The 26,885-nt window shown below is 53.6% G+C and overlaps 2 protein-coding genes across 2 annotated transcripts; one reads left to right on the forward strand and one right to left on the reverse strand.

The window, feature by feature from the left end:
• The first annotated feature begins 1,184 nt into the window (after positions 1 to 1,184).
• Positions 1,185 to 21,215, forward strand: CNNM1 (cyclin and CBS domain divalent metal cation transport mediator 1). Its single transcript, XM_066323767.1, has 13 exons — positions 1,185 to 2,691; positions 12,314 to 12,457; positions 13,003 to 13,143; positions 13,412 to 13,581; positions 13,770 to 13,869; positions 14,047 to 14,094; positions 17,012 to 17,074; positions 18,057 to 18,214; positions 18,430 to 18,607; positions 18,915 to 19,028; positions 19,120 to 19,236; positions 19,513 to 19,640; positions 19,991 to 21,215. The coding sequence occupies exons 1-12, from the start codon at positions 1,185 to 1,187 to the stop codon at positions 19,590 to 19,592; spliced, it is 2,820 nt and encodes a 939-aa protein (XP_066179864.1). The 3' UTR covers positions 19,593 to 19,640; positions 19,991 to 21,215.
• Positions 21,216 to 22,380: 1,165 nt separating this feature from the next.
• GOT1 (glutamic-oxaloacetic transaminase 1) lies at positions 22,381 to 26,546 on the reverse strand. Its single transcript, XM_066323768.1, has 9 exons — positions 26,350 to 26,546; positions 25,912 to 26,093; positions 25,236 to 25,359; positions 24,939 to 25,051; positions 24,629 to 24,733; positions 23,920 to 24,070; positions 23,619 to 23,784; positions 23,363 to 23,505; positions 22,381 to 23,081 (listed from the first exon to the last, which is right to left on the reverse strand). Exons 1-9 carry the CDS (start codon positions 26,462 to 26,464, stop codon positions 22,942 to 22,944), a joined length of 1,239 nt encoding a protein of 412 aa, XP_066179865.1. The 5' UTR covers positions 26,465 to 26,546; the 3' UTR covers positions 22,381 to 22,941.
• Between the last annotated feature and the right edge of the window lie 339 nt (positions 26,547 to 26,885).

The raw sequence follows: 26,885 nt of genomic DNA on the forward strand, positions 1-26,885 counted from the left end.
ACACCCAGTGAATTTAACACGTTTGGGAAAAAAAAAATATAGCTGCCTCTCCCAGAGAGAGAGAGAAAGAGAAGAGTCTGTTAACACAGAAAGGAGCACAGATCCACTTGGTAGCTTTTCATGCCTGTCTGCCTGCTGACATACTGACACAGAAAGTGACCTATTTTCATGGGAGCAATAATGAGTGAATAATCAGAATTTTTCGGGCACGTCCTTTGCCTTCATGACATTTTCTAGCTTCCTGCTTTGCCACTACTGAGCCTGTTGCAGTTGTAAGCGACTGCTTTCCAGTTCCCCAGCCTGGTTTCAAGTTTGTCATGAATGCTGGTCCAGGGAAGACACAAAAGTTTAAAGAGTCCCTAAGTGCATTCTTGAGCACATACTTCTGAAGCTGATAAACCCTAGCAACATTCCCCATCAGGTCTAGACATGAGACTAAATGTAGTTACAGTGTGGTACATTTGTTTCCAAGAAAGACTGCAAATCGAACGATTACCCACCCTCCCCCCCACACACTAAAAAAAAGCCCAAACAGACAAACAAAAAATATCAAACCACTCCCACTGGAAGAAGGGAAATTAATTTGAACTGAAAAGCTGAAGAGTAGGGCCTCGACAGATGACAGAGAAGGGCTGAATGCAAATTCCAGCTCCAGAGACTGCTGGCAGGAGTCCCTCAGCGAACCTCGGGCGCACAGGGCAGCGGAGGCGCAGGCCCAGCTGCACCCACAGCAGCGCAGCTGGGATGGCAGCGGGAGGCAGCGCGGCCGCGGGTGGCTGGGGCAGAGCTCTGGTCGGGCCGCAGCTCACTCCGGCCGCCAGAGGAGTGGGGGCTGCCCCGGCTCACCGCCGATGCGCTCCGGCGTAGATCCGCCAGCATCGCACCAGGCGCGGAGAGAGCGCGCCGTGCCGCCCGCCGCGGGGATGCTCCTGCACGGGCCGCGCGGGGCGGCTGGGCGAACTCCCCGGTCTCCTGCCCGGCGTCCCGGTTGGCGGCCCCGCTCCGCCGGCCCCTCCCGCCGGGGCGCCGCGGGCCGGCTCCCGGTCGCACGTGGCGCGGCGACCGCCCGCCCCCCGGCCCACGTGTGCCGCCGCGCCGCGCGGTGCCGTGCCGTGCCGTGCCGTGCCGGCTCCCCGCTGCAGTCCCGGGGCGGCGGGCGGGCGCTGCGGTGCCGGCACAGCGGCATGGCGGCGGGCCCGGGGCGCGGCGGCGGCGGCGGCGGCTGGGGCCGGAGCCGGGGCGCCGTGCTGCTGCTCTTCTTCTCGCTGTCGCCGCGGCCGCCGGCCGGGGCCGCCTGGCTGCTGGGGCTGCGGCCCGAGGACACGACGCCGGGCCGGGTGTCTCTGGAGGGCGGCGCGGTGCAGGCGGCGGAGGGCAGCCGCTTCCTCCTGCGCCTCTACTTCCAGCCGCCGCCCGAGGGCAACGGCAGCCGCGGGCCGGCGGGGGAGCGGGAGCCGCGGCTGGTCTTCATCGAAGAGGCGGCGGCGGGGAGCACGGCGACGCGGGGCCCGGCGGAGCGGTGCCGGGAGCGCAGCGCCTGGGCCTCGGACGTGGAGGTGGTGGGGCCGCTGCGCTCGGGCGGCGCGGCGGGCTCGGCGCTGGCCGAGGTGCGGGTGCGGGAGCCGCGCAAGGGCGAGGCGGCGGCGGCGCCGGGCGGGCGGCTCTTCTCGCTGTGCGCCTGGGACGGGCGGGCCTGGGCGCACCACGGTGCGGCGGGCGGCTTCTTGCTGCGGGTGCGGCCGGCCGCCCCGCCGCTGGGCGCTTGGCTGCTGCCGCTGCCCGAGGCGGGCTGGCTGCGGGCGCTGGGCGCCCTGCTGCTGCTGGGGCTGTCGGCGCTGTTCAGCGGGCTGCGTCTCTCGCTGCTCTCGCTGGACCCGCTGGAGCTCCGCGTCCTGCGCAACAGCGGCTCGGCCGCCGAGCGGGAGCAGGCGCGGCGGGTGCAGGCGGTGCGCGGCGGCGGCGGCACCTACCTGCTGTGCACGCTTCTGCTGGGGCAGGCGGGGGCCAACGCGGCCCTGGCCGGCTGGCTCTGCGCCTCGCTGCCCGGCGGAGGGCCGGCGGCGGCGGCCGGCGGGCCGCGGGGAGCGCCCTGGCTGCCGGTGCTGCTGTGCACCGCCGCCGTGTTCCTGGGCGGCGAGGTGCTGCCCTACTCGGTGTGCTCGAGGCACGGGCTGGCCATCGCCTCCCGCACGCTCTGCCTCACCCGGCTGCTGATGCTGGCCGCCTTCCCCCTCTGCTACCCGCTCAGCCGGTTGCTGGACTGGGCGCTGCGGCAGGAGCTCAGCGTCTTCTCTACGCGGGAGCGGCTGCTGGAGACGCTGCGCGCCGCTGGCCCCCACGGCGACCTGGTGCGGGAGGAGCTGGCCATGGTGCAGGGCGCGCTGGAGCTTCGCACCAAGGTGGTGGAGGATGTGCTGACACCGCTGGCCGACTGCTTCATGCTCCGGGCCGATGCCGTGCTGGACTTCGCCACCGTCTCTGAGATCCTCCGATCCGGCTACACCCGCATCCCGGTCTATGAGGGTGACCGGCGCGACAACATTGTCGACCTGCTCTTTGTCAAAGACCTGGCCTTTGTCGACCCCGATGACTGCACTCCCCTGCAGACTGTCACCCGCTTCTACCGCCGCCCGCTCCACTGCGTCTTCAATGACACGCGCCTCGACACGCTGCTTGAGGAGTTCAAGAAGGGTGAGGTCGCCGGGCCACCCTCCCCACCCCCCAGGCTTCCCTTGCACCCCTCTGCACCCCCAATGATTTCCAGGTCAGCAGCCTCCTGGCAGGATGTGGCAGGTACCAGGGATGCTGGGGGGAATTGGTCCCTGCATGTGCTGGTGTGTCGATGACCCTGGTGTCACCCGGTGGAACATCCCCGGGTGGATTGAGGGCCATCAGTATTTGATGTACCTGTGATGTTATGAAGACTTTAAGAGCCTTTGGCCTCACAGGTTGCTGGCTCAGCAGACAAGCCTGTCGTCCAGGGGCTGATGTGTCTGCAGTGGCCTGGCAGCATGGGCACGTACCTGCCTTCCACCATTGCCCAGACACTATTCTCTGCTCTGTTCTGTGTGAAGGACTTTATAGCAGGAAATCATTACTTAGCTTTCACATTTTCAGCTTAGCAGTGAGAAGGAGGTCTGTGAAGTGTTCCTATGCAAGTGGTTTAAAGGAAGAAGAAACAATTAAGAAATCTTTATAGAAAGAGCTGTACTTTTTTTTGCAGCTGTGACAGCATTCATAATGCAGCAGCTGCCAGCAGCCCGAGAGATGCTGAGAGCTGTATTTCATTAACCATACCTTGAGAATACTCACAGCATGTGTTTTTCCCTCCCTCTGGGAATTGTGTTTTGCCTCGTGTTCCTCACTACGTCATCCTGTGGCGAGTGAGTCTCAGAAATGGCTGCAGCAGTGACATGCTGCATTATGTAATGTGTGAGGGCAGCGCTTGGCTCCTGGGCTGCCTGGCACTGCCTCTGCCGCAGGCACAGCTGATCATGTGAGAAAGGCCAACCTGGTCCACTCCAGATACAGAGAAAGCCTCTCTCTGAGTCATCTCCTGCTCCTTTTTAGAGGTAGGAGGAGGAGAGGATAGGACATTGCTCAGTGTGCCAGGAATATGCTCGTCAGATACATGCAGGTCAGCATCTTCTCCAGAGATGTTTGGCTGTGTTCCCGCTACCACTCAGGATCACAGGCAGAGGAGTTCTCTGTGCCACCACCGGCCCTCTCTGCCCCTCAGCAGGACTGGAGACTCCCAACGGAGAAAGTAAAACAATTCCTGGTTTTTATACAAGACTGTTAGCAAAAGCATTGAGATTGTTCTCTGGGTTCAGCCTTGGTGAGCTGCAGTAGTCCATGCCCACCCCCTTCCCCCCATGCCAGTTGTCTCTTGTCTTCCTAATTCCTTATGCGCTTTGCAGTTCCTTCCTAACTGTGTTTTCCTGCAATAGCCCTGAAGTTCACCTGAGGTCTCTTCTACTTTTCTCTTGTCTAGAGATGCCAGATAATTTTGACATCCTACCCTCTCCCTTGGTCAGACTCCCCTGCAATTTATCTGATTTATTTTGATACACTTCCCCTTCCAAATTTATTCTACAGCCTGGTACCCTATGAATGAAAAGACCCATAAAGATGGACTTGTGGTTGCTTAGTTCCCTGCCCTTTGCTTGCCCTGCTCTCCGCCCTCGTTAAACAGAGCTGTTTGGTGTGTGCTGCTGCCTGAGCTCATGGGTATGGTAACAAACCTTGCTACCTGCCCTATACTTTCATATGCTGGTCTTCATCTCAGATGAAGATGATCCATCCTTCTTTAACTTTGCTCCATTAAACTCTTGGCATATCACTTGAGGTTCTTCCTCCTTTATATTTGTCTGTGTGCCCTTCTGGGGTGTTTTGCTACAGCCCCTATTTAGAGCTCTCCCTAAACCCTTTTTCTGTTCCTATCTCACTTCTTGTCATTTCTAAACTACATGGCTGAAAAGCCATGCTTTTGGTCTTTGTATCTAACTCTGTACAGTGTTTAGCAATTCCAGCTCTTCCCCTAAATGTTCTTCTTCCCAAAAATTGATGTTTTCTTCTGATTAATCTTTCTTCCATTTGTAGGCATTTGGTCACCCCCATCACCCTGAACTCACAAATAGTTACCCCCTAGCCCAGCCCTGAACCCTCCTAAACTCTATTTTTCCAGTCCCAAATACAGGTTCTCATGCTGGCTCCCACACTGTGACAGATGTTAGCTCCCAGCTGCCTTCAGCCCTATCCACTGCTGCATCAGCCCTGTTCACTTGACTATTTAATTTCTAAAATAAAGATTTCCCAATTGTAATTAAGAATCTTTATCACTGTCTCCTTTTCTGTGTCCATTTGAATTATGGTGAGGTATCTTGTTTGATCCAATCAAGGTTGCTTTCCATGGCCAGGTCTTCTGAGACACCTTCACTAATTAGAAAGTAGGCTGATTGCTTGTTGGCTCAGTGAGTGTTTAATGAAGGCATTCATCACTTCACACATCCAAGGTGCCTGCAGGACAGCAAATGCTCCCACTGATAAAGCCCAGCCTCTTTCTAGGAAATTAAAGTCTCTGGTAAGGATGGGCATTAATAACCACCTCCAGGTCCTTATGTCCCTCACACGCCTTTAGAAAAATCGGCTTTTCTTTCTCATGATTAACTCAAACAGTTTTTGTGTCTTTTATTTCTTCTTGTTATTATAGTGTTTATACAAAATACCTATACAGTTTATATCCTTCTTTCCTGTGTACTTTTGGTCTGTTTCACTAATGAATAATGTTCTGCCACATACACTATACCCATAATGTCATTTTTTTGCATAATGTATAAGTATCACAATTTCACTGTCAGAGCTCCTTGCCACAGTACACAAACATTTGTTCTTTCTTACTGAAAATGTCAAGGGATTATTAAATTCAGCACTTTGGGACTCTTGTTCCTCCGACACCTCCAACAGCACTTTCATTTTCTGTCTCCTACTCACGATACCTCACTATTATCCTTGTTTACCTGAGGCATTTCTTTTCTCTTGTTGTTCTGTCCCAGCTATGAAGATAATCAGCCTTTTTTCCTCTTTGGTCTTCTATAGCAGGGTTTGAGAGGAAGCTTTCCTTCATTTGTTTCTAGGCATGCTCACACTAACCTCATTTGAGGGCAGTTCCATTAAGATGCACTGGTGTTTACCTTGATTTTAATCCACAGATGTGTCACAAACTGTCTCGCCCCCAGCAGGACCTTGTGTGGAAGAGATTACCTTCCACAGACCTGTAGCATTAGCTTTCCATTTAATTTAACATTTGAACTGTATGAAATAGTAGCCTACACTCAGTAGCACCAAGGGAGCCTTTGGCTCAGTGTGGTTACGGCGCCCAGGAGCAGCTGTGAGCTCCTGGTTAACAAGACCTGGCCCCTGCTCTGTCACAGCAGAGCTGGTCAAACTCTTCTGCTCTGCCTTTTCACTGCCCTGCTGCTGCAGCCATTGTTAGATTTCTCTTTCAGTACTGATTCCTGCAGAGAGGTGGTTAAATTGGGAGTCCCGATGGGAACTGGAAGACCCCAGAGAAGGCTCTGAACAGCCCCAGAGGGGAGGTCTTGGCTGCCAGAGAATAGTGTAGACTTCAACCCACAGCCCAAATGAGGAGGGCAGCTGCAAGAACCATATAGAAAAACAACATTACAGCAGCATGAGACAGGTTCAGCAAGGAAATACTTGTGCTGCAATATGGCTTTGACTTCATCTTCTCAGAAATAATGAGGGCTGGACACCCAATTTGCCATCTTTTCAGGGAAACTAGATACGGTTTTTTATAGAAGGCATACATTGTTGTGCAGCATTAACTGAGAAGTGCTAAGGGAAGGACCCTACATATAATGTGTCCCCTCTTCAGTAGAAATAAGAAAATACATAGCAGTACAGTAATTTTACCACCTGCAGCCTGGAGAAAGAAGATGAAAATACTAAAGGAGTGAAAAAATTGGGAGACAATCTCTTGACAATTTGTATTGGTACACCTTGGAGGACCTGGTTTTATTCTGGGCCCTCAGGAGAAAATACCTAATACACACACAAAAATAATTGCACCATATTTAGCAAGCTAAAGCTATGTCAGGAGGCAGATGAGCTTTCTGTAGGATAAACTTTACCTAGGGAATGTGGAGCTATGAGGCAGGGTTTATGCAGCAATTCAGTGTGAAATGTTGTGGGTGATACAATCTGTTTCTCCTCCTTTCTTGAAGATAAGCGATGCATGTTGCAGCTCCAGTCCAGTGATATAACTCCTCATGGGAGCCTCTTCTGTGAGGTCCACCTCCTTGTTTTGTAGTGCCTCTAGGAAGTCATAGTCTTGTCCCTTCCTTAAGTTGTTTATGGGTTTTGTTGACAGATTTCCTGGAGGAGTCCATATCCAGCACCACACCTTTCAGCAAGTAACTTTCTTCTGTCAGAGGAACAGTGGAAATTTGCTCTTAATGTTCATTTTCCTGCAGCAGGGTAGAGGCTGAGCTGGAACTCAAATTAGCCTTTTGTGGCTTGGCATCTTTTAAGAGTTACTAAAAATAAATTCTCCAAACCCCAAACTTTCAGGCTTAGCAGGGAAAACAGCCTGTCCTGTGGAGGACAGCTCTGCCCTAGGGTCTGTCTTTACCTTTCAAAATGCTCCATGGCCTCTATTAGACTTCTGCAAATTGAATGTAGCTGGAGAAGGTGCTTACATTTGCCAGGAATTGGGGTCAATACCATTTCAGATGCTTTTTGTACCATCTTTCTGATCCCACAGGCATTGTAAGCACACAGTATTGCTTCAAATTTAATTCAGTCTTCAAGAGATTTCTGCAAGGGTTATAGTCACTCTGCTAGGCATCTTGATGAGCTGAAGCAATGGCCTCCCAAGGAAGTTGTATGGGTTAAGGAGCCAGTTTTACCCAGGAACTATCATCTACATGTCCCCTGGAATGTGACTGCCAGGCTGAGAGCAAGTGAATTGCTGAAAGACAAAAAATGGTCTCAGTGCCTTGTGCTGCAATTCTGCCTGAAACATTTCTGTGCTTTTCCTTCTAAACAGTGTTAAATCTTACTATGTAAACCCTGGACTGCTCTATCCCACCCCAATAATCCCAGGATCAGGCCTGCTCTGGGCAGACATTCAGCAAAGCAAGAAGAGAGCCAAGTCCTTGGGGAAAAGAGCACCCTGCCACCCACTTCCCTCTTCAAAGCTGTCAAAGGCACCTTCATACTGAGCTGTTGGGTACCCAGGAGGTCAAGATCCTGTTGCCCGACAAATGAAGATGAGGTTCCTAATCTTCTCCTTACCTTCCTGATCTGCAATGGTAATAGATCAGCTATTCCAAATATTCCATCTTTTTTACAGTTTTCCTTAGGATTAGGAAAAGCACAAAAAGAGAATATGAGAAAGGCTACAGACAGATGTAAGCAGGTGAAGGTTTGGTCTTCAAGAAAGGTCTGGGTTAGGTAAGGATTTACAGTTTTTCATTTATATAGCTGTTATTCCTGCAGAGCTGGGTGACCCTGCAGCCCTCTTGATTGTTTCCCCCCTCTTAGATGTGCTTTTCCTCTAAACACAAGGTGTGCTTTTACCCATGGTGCAGAGCCGTGGTAACACAGGATCACACTCACACACGTTTCCAGTTCAAGGTGTTTAAATGAGGTTCCCCACTTTCTTTAGATGCAGGTCGGCAAGAGGGCACGGAGATGCTTGCAGCCCCTGTGAAGAGCTCTGAAGAAAAGGACACAGAAGATAGATTGCAGTTACATCATGGTTGTTTCACAAATCAACCCTATTTAAGAATATTTTTTTTGGTCCATTTTGTAGCTGTAAATGGTTCAAGCACAGGTTTCTGCCTGAACATTTGATTTCCTAATAACAGCTTCAGATCTTACCATAAAATTTATGAAAATTAATTTCATGCTCAGGACGTTCATTCTGTGGAACAAGAGATAAGGCTAAAGCATCTTTAACATTTCTCTGGCAGGGTACCTATACAAAAAAATGATAAGTAGTCTAGACTATATTTGAACCCAACAGCACTTTCCTTCCCAGAAGTCAAGGCATTTCCATGTGTTCAGATCCCATTCCCTCATTGGGGAAGATGCGTTGAGGTTGATCTATGAGCCCAAGGTCATTTAGGTGCCTATGGAAAGCAAGGCTCCTAAAAATGGGCATAAAAGCTTTGGATATCTGTTCAGATGCTTGCTCCATCTGGAAGCTCTCAGCTGTTTATATTAGCTCTGTAATTTAGCATTTTGAGGCATTAACTTTCCACTGAAGCTGTTGTTTGAAAAGAGCAGATTTCATGTAGCTCATAAAGAATTTAGTGCAGTTGTATCCCATGCTGAGCAGACACTTAATCACCTATAGACTTCCTGTGCCAGAGCAGTCCGGCGGAGCTGCTCACACAAGGAAGGTTAATTGCCCATTTGTTCTAGCATTTGCCAAACCAAGGCTTTGATTCTTAAGTGTTTCACTGTGCTTTCCTGCATCAGTGATAGCCCTGTAAAGTTCACATGTGACAGCTTGCTAGTGGGGAAGCAGCTCACCCTTGTAATTCATCTCATTTGAGCTATCAAGCACTGGTTACAATAGCATGGGTTTTGGAATCGGCTTTACAGATCTTAAAGCTGTTTTAGGTCAAGTTTGGGGGCTTTGATTAAAAGATTTACCTCCCTCTGTTGTGCTCCCACTGAGACGAGCTGGATAATGGCTGCAGAGGCAAATGTGACCCCTGTGGCATCCCAGATCTGCCCCTATGCCACCCCCTCCTTAGACATTGCTTCCATCTCATTGCACAGATTCTGCCCTTGTACACGCTCTAGAGGCCACTGCTTTTCCTCCAGTGCAAGTGTAGCAGCTCCCAGGGCTGGGCAGAGGGATATAGCCGAGCTTGGCAGCATTGCCCAGGAGGGAACAAGCCATGACCATGCAGCCAATACCTGCAAACCCCCCACCAAAATTTATGTGGTCTGTTAAAAAGCTGATGGGAGGAGATACAGGCCCTAGTCAGGTCAGGGGGATGGGGCACAGCTTTGCAAATGATTTCATGTCTCTCAGGTGGGAAATCGGAGCATGTCAGCCCTTTCCCAGAGGGGAGCAGCTGCGAGCAGCACTCACTTTAAAGGGCCGGGACTGGCTGGTATTCAGGGCTTTTTGTAACATGGATACAGCTGGCCAGGCACGGGCTGGGATCAGCTCTCTTGGTGTGGGCAGCAGCAACCACACTGAACAGCAACAAGTTTCCATTGTTGGGTACCTGCTCCATTTTTAACGTGGAAACATGAACCTGTGGGTTTGGAGTGTGAATAAAGTGTTTATTTTCTGTGAAAATAAAGAACTCTGGAGTGCTCTAGCAGCCCTACTGGCTCTGCCCCAGCGCAGTGAAACCATGGGTTTCCTTCCAGGCTAATGATGCTGGGATATTTCTAAATAATCTCATTTGCAGCTACATGAACATGGAGCTTGAATCACATTTCTAGGGTAAATTTCGGTGTCGATGTAGGTGTTTGGCCAAAAAAAGAATTGCCTCCATCACTCTCTGACTGCCTTTAAGTAGCACCTAAGCTTTTTGTAAGGGCTTGGTGGTTTTGGGTTGCATGTAAATGTCATTAACAACAAGCTCTCAGCCAAAAGAAATAACTTTTTTCCCTCTCCTCACTCACACGAGGACTTGTAGGAGACCAGATGGCCCCAGTGTTTGGGAGCAGAGTTTGGCAAAGGAGACATTTTCAAAAGCTGGACTTTGCTAAGATGAAACGTAACTATTACTGCTATCTTGCAGCCAACTCCTCTGCTTTTTTCTTTTTAAGTTCTGTGTTTCTTTATTACCCTCTGAACAGAAAAGATGCACAAACCTATGTATGAAAGGAATGAAATAGCCCAGTCCAAAGAACTTGCTGAATTTTCCGTGCCCCAGGGCTATTGATTTGGTTTTTTAAAGTGCATCTCAGTGCTACTTGCTGCAATGTTCTGTTCTCATTTCTAAATCTGTAGGCGTGGGAGGCAGTGAACTGCTCTCTGAAATCTTGCAATAAAAGCTTGGTATGAGGAGGAGGGAATTTATTCTGTGGAAAATGCCCAAGATTTGCTGTGAGAAATGTATAGTGCTGATCTTCAGCTGAGAAATGTCATCTGCTCGTCTCAGATCCAGGGCAGGGTTATTTGAAGGCCACATGATCCCCAGCAAGATGTGTTTGTGGGACTGCCAGGCTGCTCGGGGTGTGCTTGTCCCTGCACCTCTGCAGGGGCAAGCCAGGAGGCACTGCGGGTAGGGAAGGAGCTGGCACCAGGGAAGGCACCAGGCAGAGCCCACCCTACGACATCCTTATGCATGAATACTGTTCACATCCCTTGTCGGGAGCAGCAGGAGAGCTTGTGGGGACGGGTTTACGGGAGAAGTGGATGCAAAGGCAGCTGCATAGCAGAGAGGACATGCCTCTATTTTGGGTGACCATTGCTGCTTAAGGAGCTCAGCTCTCAGCCCATGGGGAAAATAAGGTGTTAGCAGCTTCCCAGAGGTCACTGTAGTGCTTTTGGGGTTGTGCAGGCATTGCAACAGGAGACCCCAGAGATGCAGAGCAAACAGAGGGAGCAGAAGTTTTTGGCAGTGGTGCCAGTGAGGGTGCTTTTAAATAATTCTGGAGGTTCAGGATCTGTGTGCACTGCTGAGCAGTGTGGGAGCCACATGGGCAGTAAGAAACCCAGTGCTGTTCATTGGCAGTTCCAAGAATACACTAGAAGCCCAGAAGTTGTTAGTGGCTTGGAATTTGGGTTCTGGTCAAGATGCTGAGCAGGACCATAAATCTGAGCAGCCAGTAAAGTAAGGGAGACATTGAAAAAGTCAAAACAGCTTACAGAGAGCGGGACATACAAAAACAAATAGAAATGTTTCAAGTATGCCAAAACCAAGAAACTTGAGAATGTGTCAGCAGAGCTGCCAGCTTACAAGGGACAAGTGAGGAAGCTGAAACTGTGATCCAGGAACACTGGAACTTCCATACAGGAGCCAGCATCATTGCAGCTGAAGGTCCTGGTCTCACTCTGCTTGTTTAAGGTAACATAGAGAAGATGCTGTCAAGGGCAGGGCTTGGAGAAGAATTTCAGGTGCAAGCTGATGGGTTGAAACGTGTTCAGTGTCTGCATCCAGATGGTTCACCCATGAGTTCTGCAGAAGCTGGGCTGAAAGCTGCAAACAAACATACGTGTTTCTGCATAAAAACCAACTGCTGTTTCAAGGAGATAGATGCTTGGCCCGTATTTAAGAAAAGCCTTAGGATTGGTCTAGACAGTGATGAATAGAAAGATGAGGGGGAGCTGGAAATTTAATAGGAAAGATAATTAGCAACAGAATAAGAAAGCAGCAGGAGGATATGGGAAATCAGTAGAGCCAAGGACACGTTCACATTTCTGTGCTGTCTCATTGCTCTGTTAAGAGTTGTTTCATGCCAATGAAGCTGAGGGTAAGAAAGAGCTGGTATAATATACAGTTCATTCCTGCACAGAAGGCTTCAAAGAGCTGAACAGAGTGACTCATAGCCTGGGTAAAAAGAGAAGGTGGCCCCAAACAAGAGCCTACATCTACAAATCACTCTGGACAGCAGCTGCTCTGTTAGGCTGGGCTGCGTGTCCAGCCCTTCTTCTTAGGCTAGGACATGTGGGGTGCGTTTTGGTCACAGTGTCTGCTGTGATCTGTGCCTCCCCACAAACCCTCCCACCAAACCCTGCCCACCACGCCAGAGATCCCTCTCAGGATCACAGGGCCAGGTGTCTCACTGCCACTCTGCTTTTCCCCTGCAGGAAAGTCCCACCTGGCCATCGTGCAGCGGGTGAACAATGAAGGGGAAGGAGACCCATTCTACGAGGTGATGGGCATTGTCACCCTGGAAGATGTCATTGAGGAGATCATCAAGTCCGAGATCCTGGATGAGACGGATCTGTACAGTTAGTGTCCCAGAGCAGCTACTGCGGTTGCAGGAGCCAGGGTGGGAGTCTGCACAGACAAACAGACATGTGGGTAGGAAACAGGCCAGAGCAAATTGTGGTCCTTCCCCAGAGTAATTTGCTGTCATGGTGGGAAAGACAAGAATGATGGAGAAGTGTTGGTCAGGTGGCAGGAAGTCTTGAATGCTCAAGATAGAGAAGTACCAGCATCAGCAGTGGGTAGCTGGGCAGGGCCTGACATTTCATCTATGGGCATGAAATGGGTGGTTCCCAAGCTCATTTGCCACTCTGGCTGATGCATCCAGCCAGGACAACCCAGGGCTTGTTCCTGAGGAATAAGTGTGTTTCATGATCCCACTTCCTGTCCCAGGAGCTGCTCCCAAGGCTGGATGTACAGCAGTTTTATGCGCTCCACTGCTCCATCTGCTGCTCCACAGGGTGCAGCAAGATGTGTCTGTCCGTATGTGTGCATGTGACATGGGGCCGTGCAGCTGCAGCAGCTTTTTGGCTGCTGCAGGTGAGTGACCACTCTGCTTTGCCTGCAGCTGACAATCGGAAGAAGGAGCGGGTTCCCCACCGGGGACGCAAGCCCCAGGATTTCTCCATCTTCAGGCTCTCAGAGAGTGAGATGAAGGTGAAGATCTCCCCGCAGCTCCTCCTGGCTACCCATCGGTTCATGGCAACAGGTACACTTGCCCTTGTGCAAGCCCTGCAGCACCAGCCCCACAGGGCATCCCTAAGCCATTCCTGGGTTGGGCTCCCCCCAGCTGAGCAATTTCCACCTGCCTGGACCTACAACTTGGACATTCCACTGCCCTACCAGTGTGGGTCTGCATTTGGCTCCCCTCTTGGCAGTGTGTGCTTAGGCTGCAGGAGCAGGGCTATGCAGCTCAGAGGATGAGGGGTTCCCAGCAGTCCCAGACCTATAGCACATGTGTGTTGCCTCCCCTCTAGAAGTGGAGCCTTTCAAGTCCCCCTACCTCTCTGAGAAGATCCTGCTACGGCTCTTGAAACACCCCAATGTCATCCAGGAGCTCAAGTATGACCGGAAGAACAAGAAGGCGGCGGAACACTACCTCTACCAGCGCAACCGCCCTGTCGACTACTTTGTCCTCATCCTGCAGGTGCCTGGGGCAGCAGCAAGCAGAGAGCGGCAGGGCTTGGCCCTGTTTTCTCCTTGCCACCTTGTTCTAGGCTGCTTCTGTCAGCAAAGATGCCGGTCCTCTTGTATGGGATGGCAGGGGTCCCTGCAGCCCTGGGTGGGTCTGGAGCATGGGGTCCTTGTGTGAGAGGGTTTTCCTCCTCCTTTCAGGGAAAAGTGCAGGTGGAGGTCGGCAAGGAAGGACTGCGGTTTGAGAATGGGGCGTTCACCTACTATGGTGTCCCTGCCATCATGGCTGTTGTCTCCTCAGGTGAGGCCTTTGTGGGCTCCCTCTGGCCCTGCCTTTGCTTCAGCAGCATCCATGGAGGCTAAACCAGCTGGTGCCAGGAGAAGGGGCTGGCCATGGGATGGGGTGGTCCTGATTTGGGGCATGGGGCAAGCAGGAGCCCTTCCTCTGCTATTCCCACACCTCCAACTGTTGTTTCAGAAAACGATGTGCGAAAAATGGGAAGCCTGGCAGGATCCTCCTTCCTATGTAAGTATTTTGGGACAGGGTGAGGCCCTAAAACCTCTCTTCAGCACTGGCTGGCTGGAGGAGTGATGGCTTTTCTCCCCATGCCAAACAGCTCAGACTCTGTGCTGAGGTAGACAGAGAAACAACACGCTGAGGGGCTGATGCAGCAAAGTCTCCAGAGTGTAACTCAGAGGTCCCTTTTAGGTCCCATTGATGTGCTTTTGAAGTTTCTGCCATGTGCTGGGTCTCTGCTGGTGGGTCCCAGCACAGCTGGTACTGCAAGGGGCAGTGCCCACAGGTGGGTGTTATGCTCATTCTAGGTCAGCATAACACCTCTAGACCCATTTGCCTTCCTGAGGCTCAGGGCACAACCTGAACACAGGCCCTACATTGGGCTGCTTGGGAATTGCAAAGATGGGTTGATTTACCTGTGAGCTATTTGCCCGTGATGGTGGGAAATCAGCTGAGTAGATACCCCAGTGCCAATAAATTCCCTGCCTGCAGAGCTGGTGGGTTAGGAAGCAGATCCCCTGCTTGCAGAGGTTAACAGGGAGCTCTGATCAGGGGAGACTGAGAGGTACCCTCTTCTTTGCTATAACCCCTCCAAACATTTAGTCCCACGTGGCTCAGGAGCAGGTCAAGGTGCTGCCCAATCCCAATCTGTCACATCTCCCATCCAAACCCCAGATATTGCAGTCAGATCTGCAGTGCTGATGGTAAGCCAAGATGCTCTACCTGCCTAATCAAAACAGGGACCTACTAAATTCAGTCTTTAGGGGGATGTAAAGAGGAATGTCATCAAGAGAACAGGGGGAGTCTCTTGGGGCAGGTGGCTCACTCTGGTGGGTCCTGGTCTTTCTGCAGCTCTAGGGCTCACCCAATTTCCTGCTGCTTGCTCTGCCTCTGTGCAAAGGCTGGCTTGTGGACTGATGGATTAACCCCTCAGTGCACATTCCTTCTTCGCCCACAGTGCACTTGGTTTGGACAGAGGAAATCAACGATGTGGCCAGAGTGTTGCTGGATGGCCCAATGTCCTGTATCCTAAGTGGCAGCCCTCTGGGGGTCAGGCAGTGAGTGCTGCCCATGGGCCTTGGGCCAGGCAGGGCAGAAGGTGCAGTGGGAGCTGTGTCAGAACAGCCTGCATGTCTGCAGTGCCGCCTGCCGGGACACTGCTGCTCAGAGCTCCTTTGCTCCCAGTGCTCACACATGACACTGTCAGGAGGTATTTTTGGCCATGCAGCCATTCCTGCCTGCTGTGGGGCAGACCTGTGTTTGTTACACCCCTGGCCAGCAAGGAAGCAGGCTGGCAGACAGAGGTGACAGGGCATCTCCCTTGTGGTGGAGGCTGGCATCCTCTTTCCATCTTGAAGGAAAGCCCAGAAGAAAAGAGTGTGAGTGAAGTATCACAGCTGAGAATTCAGACATCATCCTAGAGCATTTAACAGTTTGTTATTAATTAACTGTTGTTATGCAACTGTTTTTTCTCCAGCTGATCTTTGGCATTGGTGCTGAGTGGTGACAAACGCTGTGGGAGGGTCAGGCAGTGGGAGCAGAGTCGATGCTAGCGGTTATCAACTCATCCTTTGCTCCCATCAGGACAAGGTCATTCCGGGAAGTGCTTCATGCTGCTGTCCTTTTTTTATTTGCAGAAGGTTGTGATTCAGGGGAGGACACGGAACAGGAATTCCTGGGGGAGCAGCAGGGAGATTAGAAAAGGTGACTGCAGGGCAAATTTCCTGGGGATTTTACATCTGAAGCAATTCTAAAACATTAATCACATAGGCAGCAGATAGTTCCTAGAGTGTTGCAGTTGTGCTCCGGGCACAGTGGCTGGAGGTGGGGCAGGACACCTTGGGCAGGAGAGCTGGCAGCTGGGGGAATCATGGCATTGGCTGGAGGAAGGGGCTGGCAGCTAGCAGGCTCACATCTCCCACTACTTCCAAGGTGAGAAATGGCAGTGGTGAAAGCAGACTGGCAAGTGTTAAGGAGGGCATCACTCACCCTGTGTGTTGGTCTCTCCACGCTCCCACATCCCCTGTGGCATGGCCCAGGAACTCTGTGGAGGGCAGCAATCACTGGAGGGGGAATGGCCTGCCCCAGAAATTGTCACTGCTGCTGTAACCCATGGCAATAAAACATGGAAAGTGAGTGTCTATGATTTACCTTCTCTGTGGCAATGGGTCAGGCTGCCCCAGATGCAGAGTCCTGGCTTCTTGCAGTTCCTGCAAGGCTCAGCCCTCAGTGGGTAGCTCTTCTCAGCATCACTCGAAGGCTGTTGAGATCCAGGACCTTGCAAGGAACTGCAGGCAGCCTGATATGAATCTGTTTTTTTGCATCACCCTGAAGAGCTTCTGTCGGCCCCTGCCTGCAGCTGTGGGGCTGGAGCAGCAACTTTTGCAGAGCATATTCCTTCTCAGCCATGTGCCTGCGCACACAGAAGCATCCTAGGTGCCCAGTGTAGTGATTTAGCTTCCACCCACTTCCCAGGTGACATAAGCTGACCAAAAAGTCCCCTATCCTGGGGTAAATGGCTAGAGCCAAGCCAGCACTTAACCCATAGGGGAAGGATGGTTTCTACCCATGCCAGGGCTCTAGGAAGTTGTGTGGCTCTGCAGACAGGCCTGGCAGGAGCAGATCCCCCCTACCAGCCTCACCTCCCTTACCTCATCACAGAGCAGCCTGCTGATTTACAGCTTTCAAGTCTGTGTTCCTGCAGGCGGCCCTGTCCCTAGGACTGATGAGCACCTCTCCAGAGCAGAAGCAGGAGGGTCTAAAAGTGGTGGGTAGGGGTGCTGGAGATAGCAATGGGAGATCAGTCCAGGACTGCTCACAGATGATTATTTTTCTTATTCTTCCTCTTGGTCTGTATTCACTTTCACCTCCATCCCTCACCTTTCCCCTGGGTCCCCTCCTTCCTTCTCCCTCCCTCTCTCTGCAGTGCCTGTCTCAGTGTCCCGTACTTTCGCCTTCAGCAGAGGGGACTCCCTGGCTGGCTCTCCAGGTAACAGGGCATGGCTTTGGCCAGGGACCTCTGCATGTGACAGGCTCTTTCCAGCATCCTGTCCACAGTGCCCCAAGCCCCCGCCACCCTGCATGCTGGGCAATACCCATGGCACCCCTGGGCAGCCCCTCACTGCTTAGAGCATTGGTGACAGACTGGGGACAGCAGTCCTGCCACAGCCTCCCCAGTATGACGCAAATCCCTGGAAGAATGGGATGGGGACAAGGGGAAGCCACGGACAGCTTGGGCTTTCTTTAGTTCGCACTTTCTGTAAATTCCTGCACTTAGCACTTGGGGCTTTGGCTTGCTGCTTTTGATGACAGTGACCTGCAGCCCTGCATGCCTGCTGCCCTGCCCCCCTTGCTTTCTGGTGATCCGGGTAATAAAAAGGCATTTTAGCAGCAGAGCAGAGTCAGCACGATGTCACCTATGCCAGGAACAAGCTGCCTTTGTTCCTTAATAAATCACTGACTAGACAAAATCCATCATGCTGTGTCAGAGGCCACGCTGTGTCAGAGGCCATCAGTCAATGTGAGTGACAGGCCAGCTTGCCATGGCAGCCTCTCGTCCTGATCTGTCAGAGTCGGGGTGAACAGGAGCATGCCCTTGAGGCAGGTTAAGCAAATACTCACAGGCTGCATGCTGCAACCAGGAGAAGTTGTTCCAAATGCGGTGCAGAAGGCCAACATTAACAGGAGAGCTGTCAGTGACAGGCGGCAGCTGCCCTAACCTTTGCTGCTGGCACCGGGTCAGAGTCCTGCCCAGTCCCTTCGGTTTGTGTGGGGCTGACATGGCACAGTCTCTACACCAGTGGCCACTGAGGACAGGCTGCAGGTCCCCCTGAGGGCCCCTGCCAGCCCCGTATCCTGGGGAATAGCCACTGGAGGTGACTGGTCCACCTTGGCCCTACTCCGGCCCTGGGAACCCAAGCAACACCACGAGCCAGAGTGAGTGTTTGCCTCTCTGCTGTCCCCTCCTGCAGTGAACAGGTCCCCGTCGCGCTGCAGTGGCCTCAACCGCTCCGAGTCCCCCAACCGGGAGGACTATGGAGGCAGCAGCACGCAGCTCCACAGCAGCAGCAACAACATCTACACACCCGACTACTCCGTGCACATCCTCTGCGACGTGCAGTTCGTCAAGGTATGGACAGGGCTGGCAGGGACTGTCCCACCCTGGCCACCCCTGTCCAGGTGCCCTCTTGCCCCACTGTGCCCCAGGAGCCTGGTGGGTGCCCGGTGGGTGCTGAGGAGTCCTGCACTTACTCCTGCTGTTTGGAGGTTTGGAGCCACCAAGTCTCCGAGAGGTCCTGGTGGGGCTCGGTGCCCACTGAGCTGGGTGCACGTCTGTGTGCCCAGGTGACCCGGCAGCAGTACCACAACGCGCTGGTGGCCAGCCGGATGGACAGCTCACCCCAGTCCCCCGACATGGAGGCCTTCGACAGGGATTCAACCAAGGCCTCAACTGCGCGGGGAACCCCACAGACACCCAAGGAGGACCCTGCCACCCTCCTGAATGAGAGGAACAGCATCATGTGTGAGTCACTCAACAGCATTCCTTCCCTGCCTCAGGCCAACGTTGCAAGTCCCCTAGGGGAGTCTGTGCTGGGACCCTCTGGCATGAGGCACCTCTGGGATGCAGTTGCACATGAAGTGGGGCTCATATACACTGTGGGCATTTGCATACACACACCTGTGGATGCCTGCAGTGTGCAGGCATGTAATTCCTCATTGCCTCGTGCTCCTGCCCCCGGGGCCCCTGGCAGTCGGACCTGCTGCCATGGCTGGCATCCTGCCACGTCCTGCCCCAGGGCACAGCACCTCCCTGCCCTGTGTCCCTGCAGGCAGCCGCTCTGAGGGGCTGCGCAGCCCCAGCGAGTCAGTGTTCCTGCGCATGGAGGGCATCCCCTTCATCCAGGAGGAGCTGGCTGACAACGAGGAGAACAGCAAGCGGCAGAGTGAGTCTGGCTGGGGGACACACACCTCTGACCCCGGGGGTGGCGAGGCCACGGTGCCCTGAGGCGCTGCAGCCGTGCTGGGCTTTTGCAGACAGTGAGTGCTGCGGGACCGTCCTGGAAGCGGAGTCCCCAGGCAGAGAGGCCGGGACCAGCTCATCACCGAGCAGCTCTGAGGAGGCGCTGGGCAAGAGACTGCTGAGATCCCTCAGTGAGTGACTGGGCACACCCAGGGGAGAGCTCTGCCTCGGCACCCCACTGCCTGTGTCACCTGTTCCCCAGCCCTGTCATGGGGACACTCTGCATGGGGCTGGCGTGGAACAGGGGACAACCTAGTTCCCTGTCAGGACCTCAGCAGCAGGCAAAACTGCACCTAGGGCTAGCTCAGGCAGAGCCAGCCACTAGGTCCTGGCCCAACCCTATGCACCCCTGCCCTGATCACCCTTGGCTCCCAACACCCCAGCCCTAAGCACCCTTGCTGCTGCAGGTGGGCGCAAGCATCGCACATCATCGGAAGGTGAGAAATCGCCAGAGGAAAGCTCCAATCTCGCCCCATTAATCACCTGAGCAGCAGTGTGGCCAGAGCACGGTGCTGGAGGCCCATGCAGACTGGAGGTAGGAACCTGCCTCTTGGTGCAACATTCCTTCCCCAGCAATAGGAGGTCACTAATTTAAATAGCGTTAAATCAAGTTTCAGGCAGCAAAGCCAAATGGGGTGGTTTGGAGCCCATGGAGGTGAGTGTTGCTGGGGGCTGGAGCAGGGATATAGAGCAGGATCTGCTCTCAGCAGCAGACTGGATGTCAGAGACTGGAGTGAGACCTTGGCTCATGTTTTCACTAGAAACCTGTGTCTTCACCAGTATACCCCTGAGCATGGCTAGGAAAGGTGCTGCAGGCTTGAGCAGCAGCAGGTCAGGGAGGGCAAGCTTTGGCCACCTGCACCAAGCTGTTCCTGTGTCTTGCAGGTCTGCAGCATGGGGGTCTCCTGCCATGAGGCTCATGTCCAACAGCAGGAGGTCTGCACTCGCTCGCTGCCTGTCCGCCCGCTCGTGCCGCCCCTCCCTGCAGGACTTGTGCAGAGCCTCGTCCCCAGGCAAGAAAGGATACACCCCTGGCAGAGCTGAACCACTCAGGCAGCCTGACCAGCCAGCTGGAGTCTGAGGGCCCTTGCCCAGCTGCTCCCTGGTAGCATCTGGTCTCAAGGAAGAGGTGGAAAAAAGGAAAGGTCAAAAAGTGTCACGGCATCCCTGCAAGCAGTGCAGGGAGGGGCAGCCCAACCCAGAACTGCCCTTTAACATCATTTACCATCCCCAACCCAGCGAGGCCCAGAGCCCCGCAGTGCTGGTGCTGCAAGATGTGGTCTCCACCATGAGAAGAATGTGCTATTTGGGGGTGCCACACGCAGCTCAGGGCCCCAGCACACGTTTGTGCCGTGCCTGGTGACACGCCCGCTTGCAGTGCCTCGCTCACGCTGACCATGGACACAGCCCAGCACTCCCAAAGCCCTGCTAGGCACAGGGCAAGGAGCCCTGCTCACCCCCGAGTGCAGCCCCCTCCCTGGGGAGGGGCATCTCCATGCTGCATTGGACCATCCTCCCTTCCACACACGCCTGCCCGTGTGAGGGAGGCTCGCACCAAGACTTCAGGGTGGGACAGACCAGTCAGTAGTTTTTGTAGAGGCTCAACGCAACAGGGATATCAACATTAAAAGTGATTTTTCCCTGAGCGATGCCCTCTCTGTGTCCATAGGTGTAGGGAAAGATGCTAACCTGTCTCACCAGGCCAGGCTGCCCTCAAACCCAGGGCCAGAGGTGGCTGGAGTAACAGGACTCAGCCTCACTGAAGGGAGCAAGAGAACGGGTCAGCAAGTGCTGCCTGTGAAGATGGGCTCTCCGCCACTCCTGCTGCCAGGGGAGCACTTGGCAAGCAGAGAGATAAGACCCAGCAGTGCAGACAAGGACTGGGGAAAAACAGGAGTTAATATCAGGCCATTGCAAACACAATAGCGGGATACGCGTGCTGGAGTACAGTCTGACAGATAACGACAGAAATCTCATAGTCCACCCACGCTGATAAAACTTCAGCTGAAATAACTGCAGCCCTGTCTGGGCACTGCCCTTCTATGGAAACACACAGCAATTGAAAAGTGGACAGAGGAAAGCAAGGGCTGGAAAACAACCTACTCCAAAGGCAGAATCACTTAACTGGTGAAGGATGTGAAGGGGAGAGAGGAAGTTTTCAAATACATAAGAAGCTGTTGTACAGAGGAAAGGAATAATCAGTTCTTTGTTGCCATGGTAAATGGGATAATTGGTAATGAGCTTACACCACAGAAAAGGAGAAATTTAGGTCACTTGCTAGGAAAAACAAGGCTGGTAAGACTAGCAAAACGCCGGTATCAATCACATGGGGTGGGCCAGCCTTCACACCAGGAGGTCTGTAAGGGCAGAAGTGTAAGCAAATATCATAAATAACAAAAGTAGAATTGGTTCCTTATCCTCCTGAATCACCCCTAGAAGTCACCTTTTAACCACTTCCTCACCATCCCTGTTGTGAATGGACACCAAGAGGAGAAAAAGGTCCCCATCTGCAGAGAGAAGGAAAGGCTGCCTCTAGCTCACTCCCTTATACAACATGAATACTAACCCAAAAAGAACAGGGAGACCCCATGCACTCTGTGCAAACACAACAAGGCAATAAGGCACCATTTTTGCCTCTTCTAAGCTGCAGCACAAGGAAATCCATCAGGGTAGCAGTGACTACTGCTGACACAAGGAAAGGAGCTGTCCCCTTTCTTCACAAGATTCTGCCAGGATGCTGCTCTGTCAGCTCAGAAATAGATCTGCAGAGAGCAGAAACAGATGGTCCCAGCTCTTTTTCAGTGCCAGAAACACAGGCTGTTGCTGGCAGGCCCCGCTGAAGCTAGTGGGAGTAGATGGTGGCTCACCAGGCGCCTGCTGAAAAGGATGAAGAGATCTGCTTTTTGACACCTGAGGGACAGTGCAGGAGCCCTGGGCCAGGGAGAGATGGCCAAATAGCTGGGAACACTTGACCATCCAGAAAGCAACCACAGACAGACAGGCAGGATGAGCTGCGCAGCACAGGGCAGAAAGAGCACAGGATGAATACAACCAGTAACTGGTTGGCTTCATGTCGTCACAGGGAGCTCTCAACACTCTCCCAGTAAGAGTCCCCCTTTGGTAGTGGCTGTTATCATCAGAGATGCAACACCCCCTGAGAGAGAAAGGGACAGCCTTGGAACAAGCTAAGTCGACAAACCAGGATGTTGAGGCTTTAACCTCAACTGGGGAGAGGTTCATACGGTCTGAAGACTCGACATCACACAAGGCAGGGGTAGCATTCAGAGACGAAGGTTTAATTTCATGTCAGCAACACAAAGAAGCAATTATCACAATTACAAGTATTTGCTCGTATAAGGCTCAGAAATTGGGAACGGATGGTATGTGTGGAGAGAGGAAGCTAGCAACAGCTTTATCCCTCCCCAAAATACTACTAAGTGACATTAGTTCACAAGCCACGTGATATCCCAACCACTGTGCTATTATCCCACAGTGCATTGCACTGGCACCAGACTTTGCCATGATCAAAATGATCAGTTACATGGAGTTGATTTGGATGTGCTAAAGATGCAGCTCTAAAGGCTGGAGACCAGGCTGCTGTTGTGAAACAAGAACCAAGGTGGCTCATGCTGCCCCCACCTCCTGGGGGCACTGGCTTACCATATTGCAAGGACCACTTAAAATATGTCAGAAGATGATTATCCCTGATTGAGCTACTGCTCCCATATTTATTAAACCCCAAGAGGTGTGGGAAAAGGCAAGCCATGAGCAGAAAAAGACATAGACTACAGACTACAGCTTTGGTGACTTTATGTAAGTTTGGTTGTTCATGTGCTTCATTGGATTTTTGTGACAGCTTCATGGATGGACTTGGCCACATAGTCCAGGTTCTTGGTAGTTAGACCACACATGTTGATGCGCCCACTAGCCATCAGGTAGATGTGTTTTTCCTTGACCATGTACTCCACCTGCTTAGCTGGGGAAACAATTGGACATCAGGTCAGAGCAGTGACCTACAGCTAAGAAAAGCCCAAAGAACTAGTCAGAGACACCTGAATCTTTCACAATAAGCAGAAAAGTTCGAGCACTGGCCACTAAAATACTGTGTGATGCTTCATCGCTCCCCAGCCACAGATGCAGTGATGCCAAAACTCCGGTGAGCCTGAGAGATTCCTGCTCGGACTGCTTCAGCCCAGTTCACCCACAGCTAAACTGTCCCCACCCCATCCTCCCTTCTACAGGCCACTTGATACTTACGGTTCAACCCTGTGAAGCTGAACATGCCAATCTGCTCTGTGATGTGGTTCCAGGTGCCTGGGGTGCCAAGGGCCTCCAGTCGAGACCGGAGCTCTGACCGCATCAGCAAGACCCGATCTGCCATTGTCTTCACATTGCCCTTCCTGCAGCAGGCGGGAAGCAGAGCATGAGCATGGGCACCCACTTGAAGCCATCTGACACTCAGGGAGAGAGCTTCCCTCCCTTGCTCTCTCCCACAGGCCCTGGCAACACATACCACTCGTCAAAGAGCTGTGGGGAAGCAAGTGTAGTTGCCACAATGCGCGCTCCCTGGGAGGGAGGGTTGGACCAAGTGGTGCGCACGATCTTCTCCATCTGGGACAGCACACGCTGCACATTGTCTGCATCCTTCCCCACCACCGTCAGGTTCCCCACCCGTTCATCTGTGGACAAGCCAAGATACGTGAGCCATTGGTTCCACACGTCGTGGCAAAGCAGAGAATTCCCCACCCCTCAGCATGCCAGCCCCATCTGCCTGGGTATGATGCTATTGGGCCAGCTTACTGCCAGACACTCACTGTAGAGCCCAAAGTTCTTGGAAAACGACTGTGCACAGAAGAGCTCAAAGCCCTCGGAGACAAAGTATCGCACAGCCCAGGCATCCTTTTCCAGGCTGCCAGAGGCAAACCCTTGGTACGCTGAGTCGAAGAATGGAAACAGGCTCCGGCGCTGCAAGGAGGAACAGTGTTAGAGGGAAATCCCTTCCCCACAACCTTTCTTTTACCCCCCACAGTACCCGTAGGAGGGAAAGACGACGATTGAGTTTCTGTGTGAATTCAAAGAAAACATGGCCCAGCAACACCAGACTGAAACACTTTGTTTCTACTGGGGTAAAACAATAGAAACACTAAAGTGGTCAATAAAAGTCAATGCAGGAGGAAACTGCATTTGAGCACAAAAGAAGTACACCACTTCATATGCTACTATCAAGCACCTGCCTACGGATCATCTTTCCAGCAAGGTAAAACCTCACTACAGCACATTCATACAGTGTAAAAACTAGAACTTGGAAGCACAGCAAGAACTGCAATGCATGTCTCCTCTGAGCACAGACAACCAGCATTCTGTTGTCCACCTTTCCCTTCAACACCTGCCTTGTGGGACTCTTTCAGCTTTTCCCACATCTCATGCCGTTCCCCCAAAGCCCGTTTTGGATACACAGGCTCTGGCTGGCTCAAGAGCTGTTTGCCCCCTCAGTATTGCTTTAGCCTCAGGAGCAGCCCATACCTTCATGACAGCAGCAATCTGCTTCCACTGATCGGGAGTAGGGTCTGTGCCTGTTGGGTTGTGTGCACAGGCATGGAGGATGAAAATGGAGAACTCCGGGGCTTTCTGGGGAGAGAACATGGCTTGGTGACATTCACACATTGACAAGACCAGGCACCCGCAGCACAGGAAGAGACTTGGAGCTGCTCTGGGCAACAACAGCCTCTTTTGCAGTGATCCACTTCCCAGCATAGCACACCAGAGCCTAGCCAGCTACAAATACTGACAGTACAGCACCAAGCTCAGCCCATCCTATGCCTGTTTAACTCACCTCCATGTCATTCAGCAGCCCCTGGAGATCCAGACCCCTCTTGGCAGCATCCCAGTAGTGATAGGTTCTAATATCTTTGAAGCCAGCATCCATAAACACAGAATTGTGGTTCTCTGAGGAAAGAAGTAACTTCTCAGAAAAGCACGCTCTATCTCCAGCAAGCTGCCTTCTCCAGCCACAGCATCTCCCATTACACACACGAGAAGGCCCCTACCTCAGCGCCCAGGCTCCTGCAAGGAGCAGGGCTGTGCCTCCCTCCCTCACTGACCCCCAGGGCTCCCTGAGAGCAGCACTCACCCCAGGATGGAGCGGAGACGTAGACCGGGGTGGCCGTGTTGTTGTTGCCATTGTACCAGCGCCTCAGGAACTCGGCGCCGATCCGCAGAGCGCCTGTCCCGCCCAGGGACTGAACGCTTCCAACCTGCAACAGAGACCCTTGCCAGCACTGCCCACACAGGTCAGCACCGCGATCAGTGCACAGAAAGCAGAGGTGCCTGCAAGAGTGACACAGGATCCCAAACGTGTCCCCTGGGGTCAGCCCAGTCAGAATGCCATCCACTGCCAGTGGTCTTCAACCTCCTTGCTCAGGCCCATCCTGACAATTCCTACCATTATAAACAGACTCCAACCATTCCTGTTACATTCTGGCACAGAACAGATTCTCAGGTAGTAGTTTATTTCAGGAAAGGTGGTATATTATCTGACTTGGGTTTCCTGTGGGGAAGCTATTAAAAGACGAAGGAAAACACAGATTCCAGTCATAGGCCACGCTTGGTTTTTCCCCAAACCACAACTACTTGTACAAACAGCTTCAAGTGCATGGATTCATCAAGTAAGCTACAATCAAGAAAGACCGTCTCTGAGAAACCCCCAAATCCTATCAAAATGCAAGATCTCTACACATCTGTGCTCTTCTACTTAGCGTGCTGCAGGCACACCCCAGGGACCCCAGTGTTCTCCATCCACCACATACCCGTTTGTCCTTGATGGCAGGGCTGTCATCGCCCAGGGCAATACGGGAGGCGTTGGCTCGGAACTCGGGCAGGCCCAGGATGGGCAGATACTCGTGGTTCAGGCTGTTGTCGTTGGCGATCATCTGCTCCACCTTCTTCACCACCGGCAGGACCCATGGCTGCCCCTCGTCCGTGCGGTAGGCTGCGGGAAAGGGAGAGCCGTCCTTACTGCACCGGGGGCACGCTGCGCCGCCCGGCTGCCCAAGAGATCTGACCGGCGCCGCGCTGCCCCACGACCTTGACGCCGCTGGACGTCGCTGCCCGCACACCCCCCCGCGCCCGGCCGGGCGCTTGTCGAGGCCCGGTGACCTTTGGGGCTCGGGGCCGGCCGCAAGGGCACCGTCCGGCCCACCCCGCCGAGAATGGCCCCGCCGAGGAGAACGAAGCCCCGGACTCACCGCCCACGCCGAGGTTAACTTTCCGCGAGTCGCTGTCCTCCCGGAAATCCGCCGTGAGCTTGAAGACGGCGACGGGCGGGGCGCTGGGGACGGCGGCGAAGATGGAGGCGGCCATGGCGGCGCAGCCACTGCGGTCCGCGCCGCTCCGGTTCGCTACGGGGGGCGCGCGGCGCTGGAGGAGACGCTCACCTTCACCGGCGGGGCGGGGCCGCCGCCGGCCGTGACCAATCACCGCGCCGCGCTCGGCCCCGCCCCCGCCGCCGGCCAACGGGCGCCCCGCCCTGCCACGGCCGCCGCGCGCGGGGCCGATGGCGGCGAGGAGCGCGCCCGGTGACGCGGGGACGCGGGGACGCAGGCACCGCCCATGGCCGGCCGTGCCCCCGGCCGCCGCTCCGCCCTGCGTGGGGCCAGGCCCGCGGCCGCGGGCGGGAGCGCGGAGCCGCCGCCGGGCGGACGGCGCCCGGTGCCGAGGGACTCCCACAGCTGCGGAGGCTGGGGGGACGCTCCCGGGGTGCAATGCCCCGTGCAGTACGGGG

This window comes from Sylvia atricapilla, chromosome 8 (assembly GCF_009819655.1).
Source record: "Sylvia atricapilla isolate bSylAtr1 chromosome 8, bSylAtr1.pri, whole genome shotgun sequence".
Classification (NCBI taxonomy): Eukaryota; Metazoa; Chordata; class Aves; order Passeriformes; family Sylviidae; genus Sylvia; species Sylvia atricapilla.

What these genes read in the sequence shown, in the direction of transcription:
- CNNM1 (XM_066323767.1), top strand. Translation starts at nt 1,185, where the DNA reads ATGGCGGCGGGCCCGGGGCGCGGCGGCGGCGGCGGCGGCTGGGGCCGG. An exon ending in CCATCGGTTCATGGCAACAG is followed by an intron (nt 13,144 to 13,411) that starts GTACACTTGCCC and finishes CCTCCCCTCTAG; the next exon opens with AAGTGGAGCCTTTCAAGTCC. An exon ending in GGAGAACAGCAAGCGGCAGA is followed by an intron (nt 19,029 to 19,119) that starts GTGAGTCTGGCT and finishes GGGCTTTTGCAG; the next exon opens with ACAGTGAGTGCTGCGGGACC.
- GOT1 (XM_066323768.1), bottom strand. Translation starts at nt 26,464, where the DNA reads ATGGCCGCCTCCATCTTCGCCGCCGTCCCCAGCGCCCCGCCCGTCGCC. An exon ending in CGTCTCCGCTCCATCCTGGG is followed by an intron (nt 25,052 to 25,235) that starts GTGAGTGCTGCT and finishes TTCTTTCCTCAG; the next exon opens with AGAACCACAATTCTGTGTTT. An exon ending in CCACAGCTCTTTGACGAGTG is followed by an intron (nt 23,506 to 23,618) that starts GTATGTGTTGCC and finishes CGCCTGCTGCAG; the next exon opens with GAAGGGCAATGTGAAGACAA.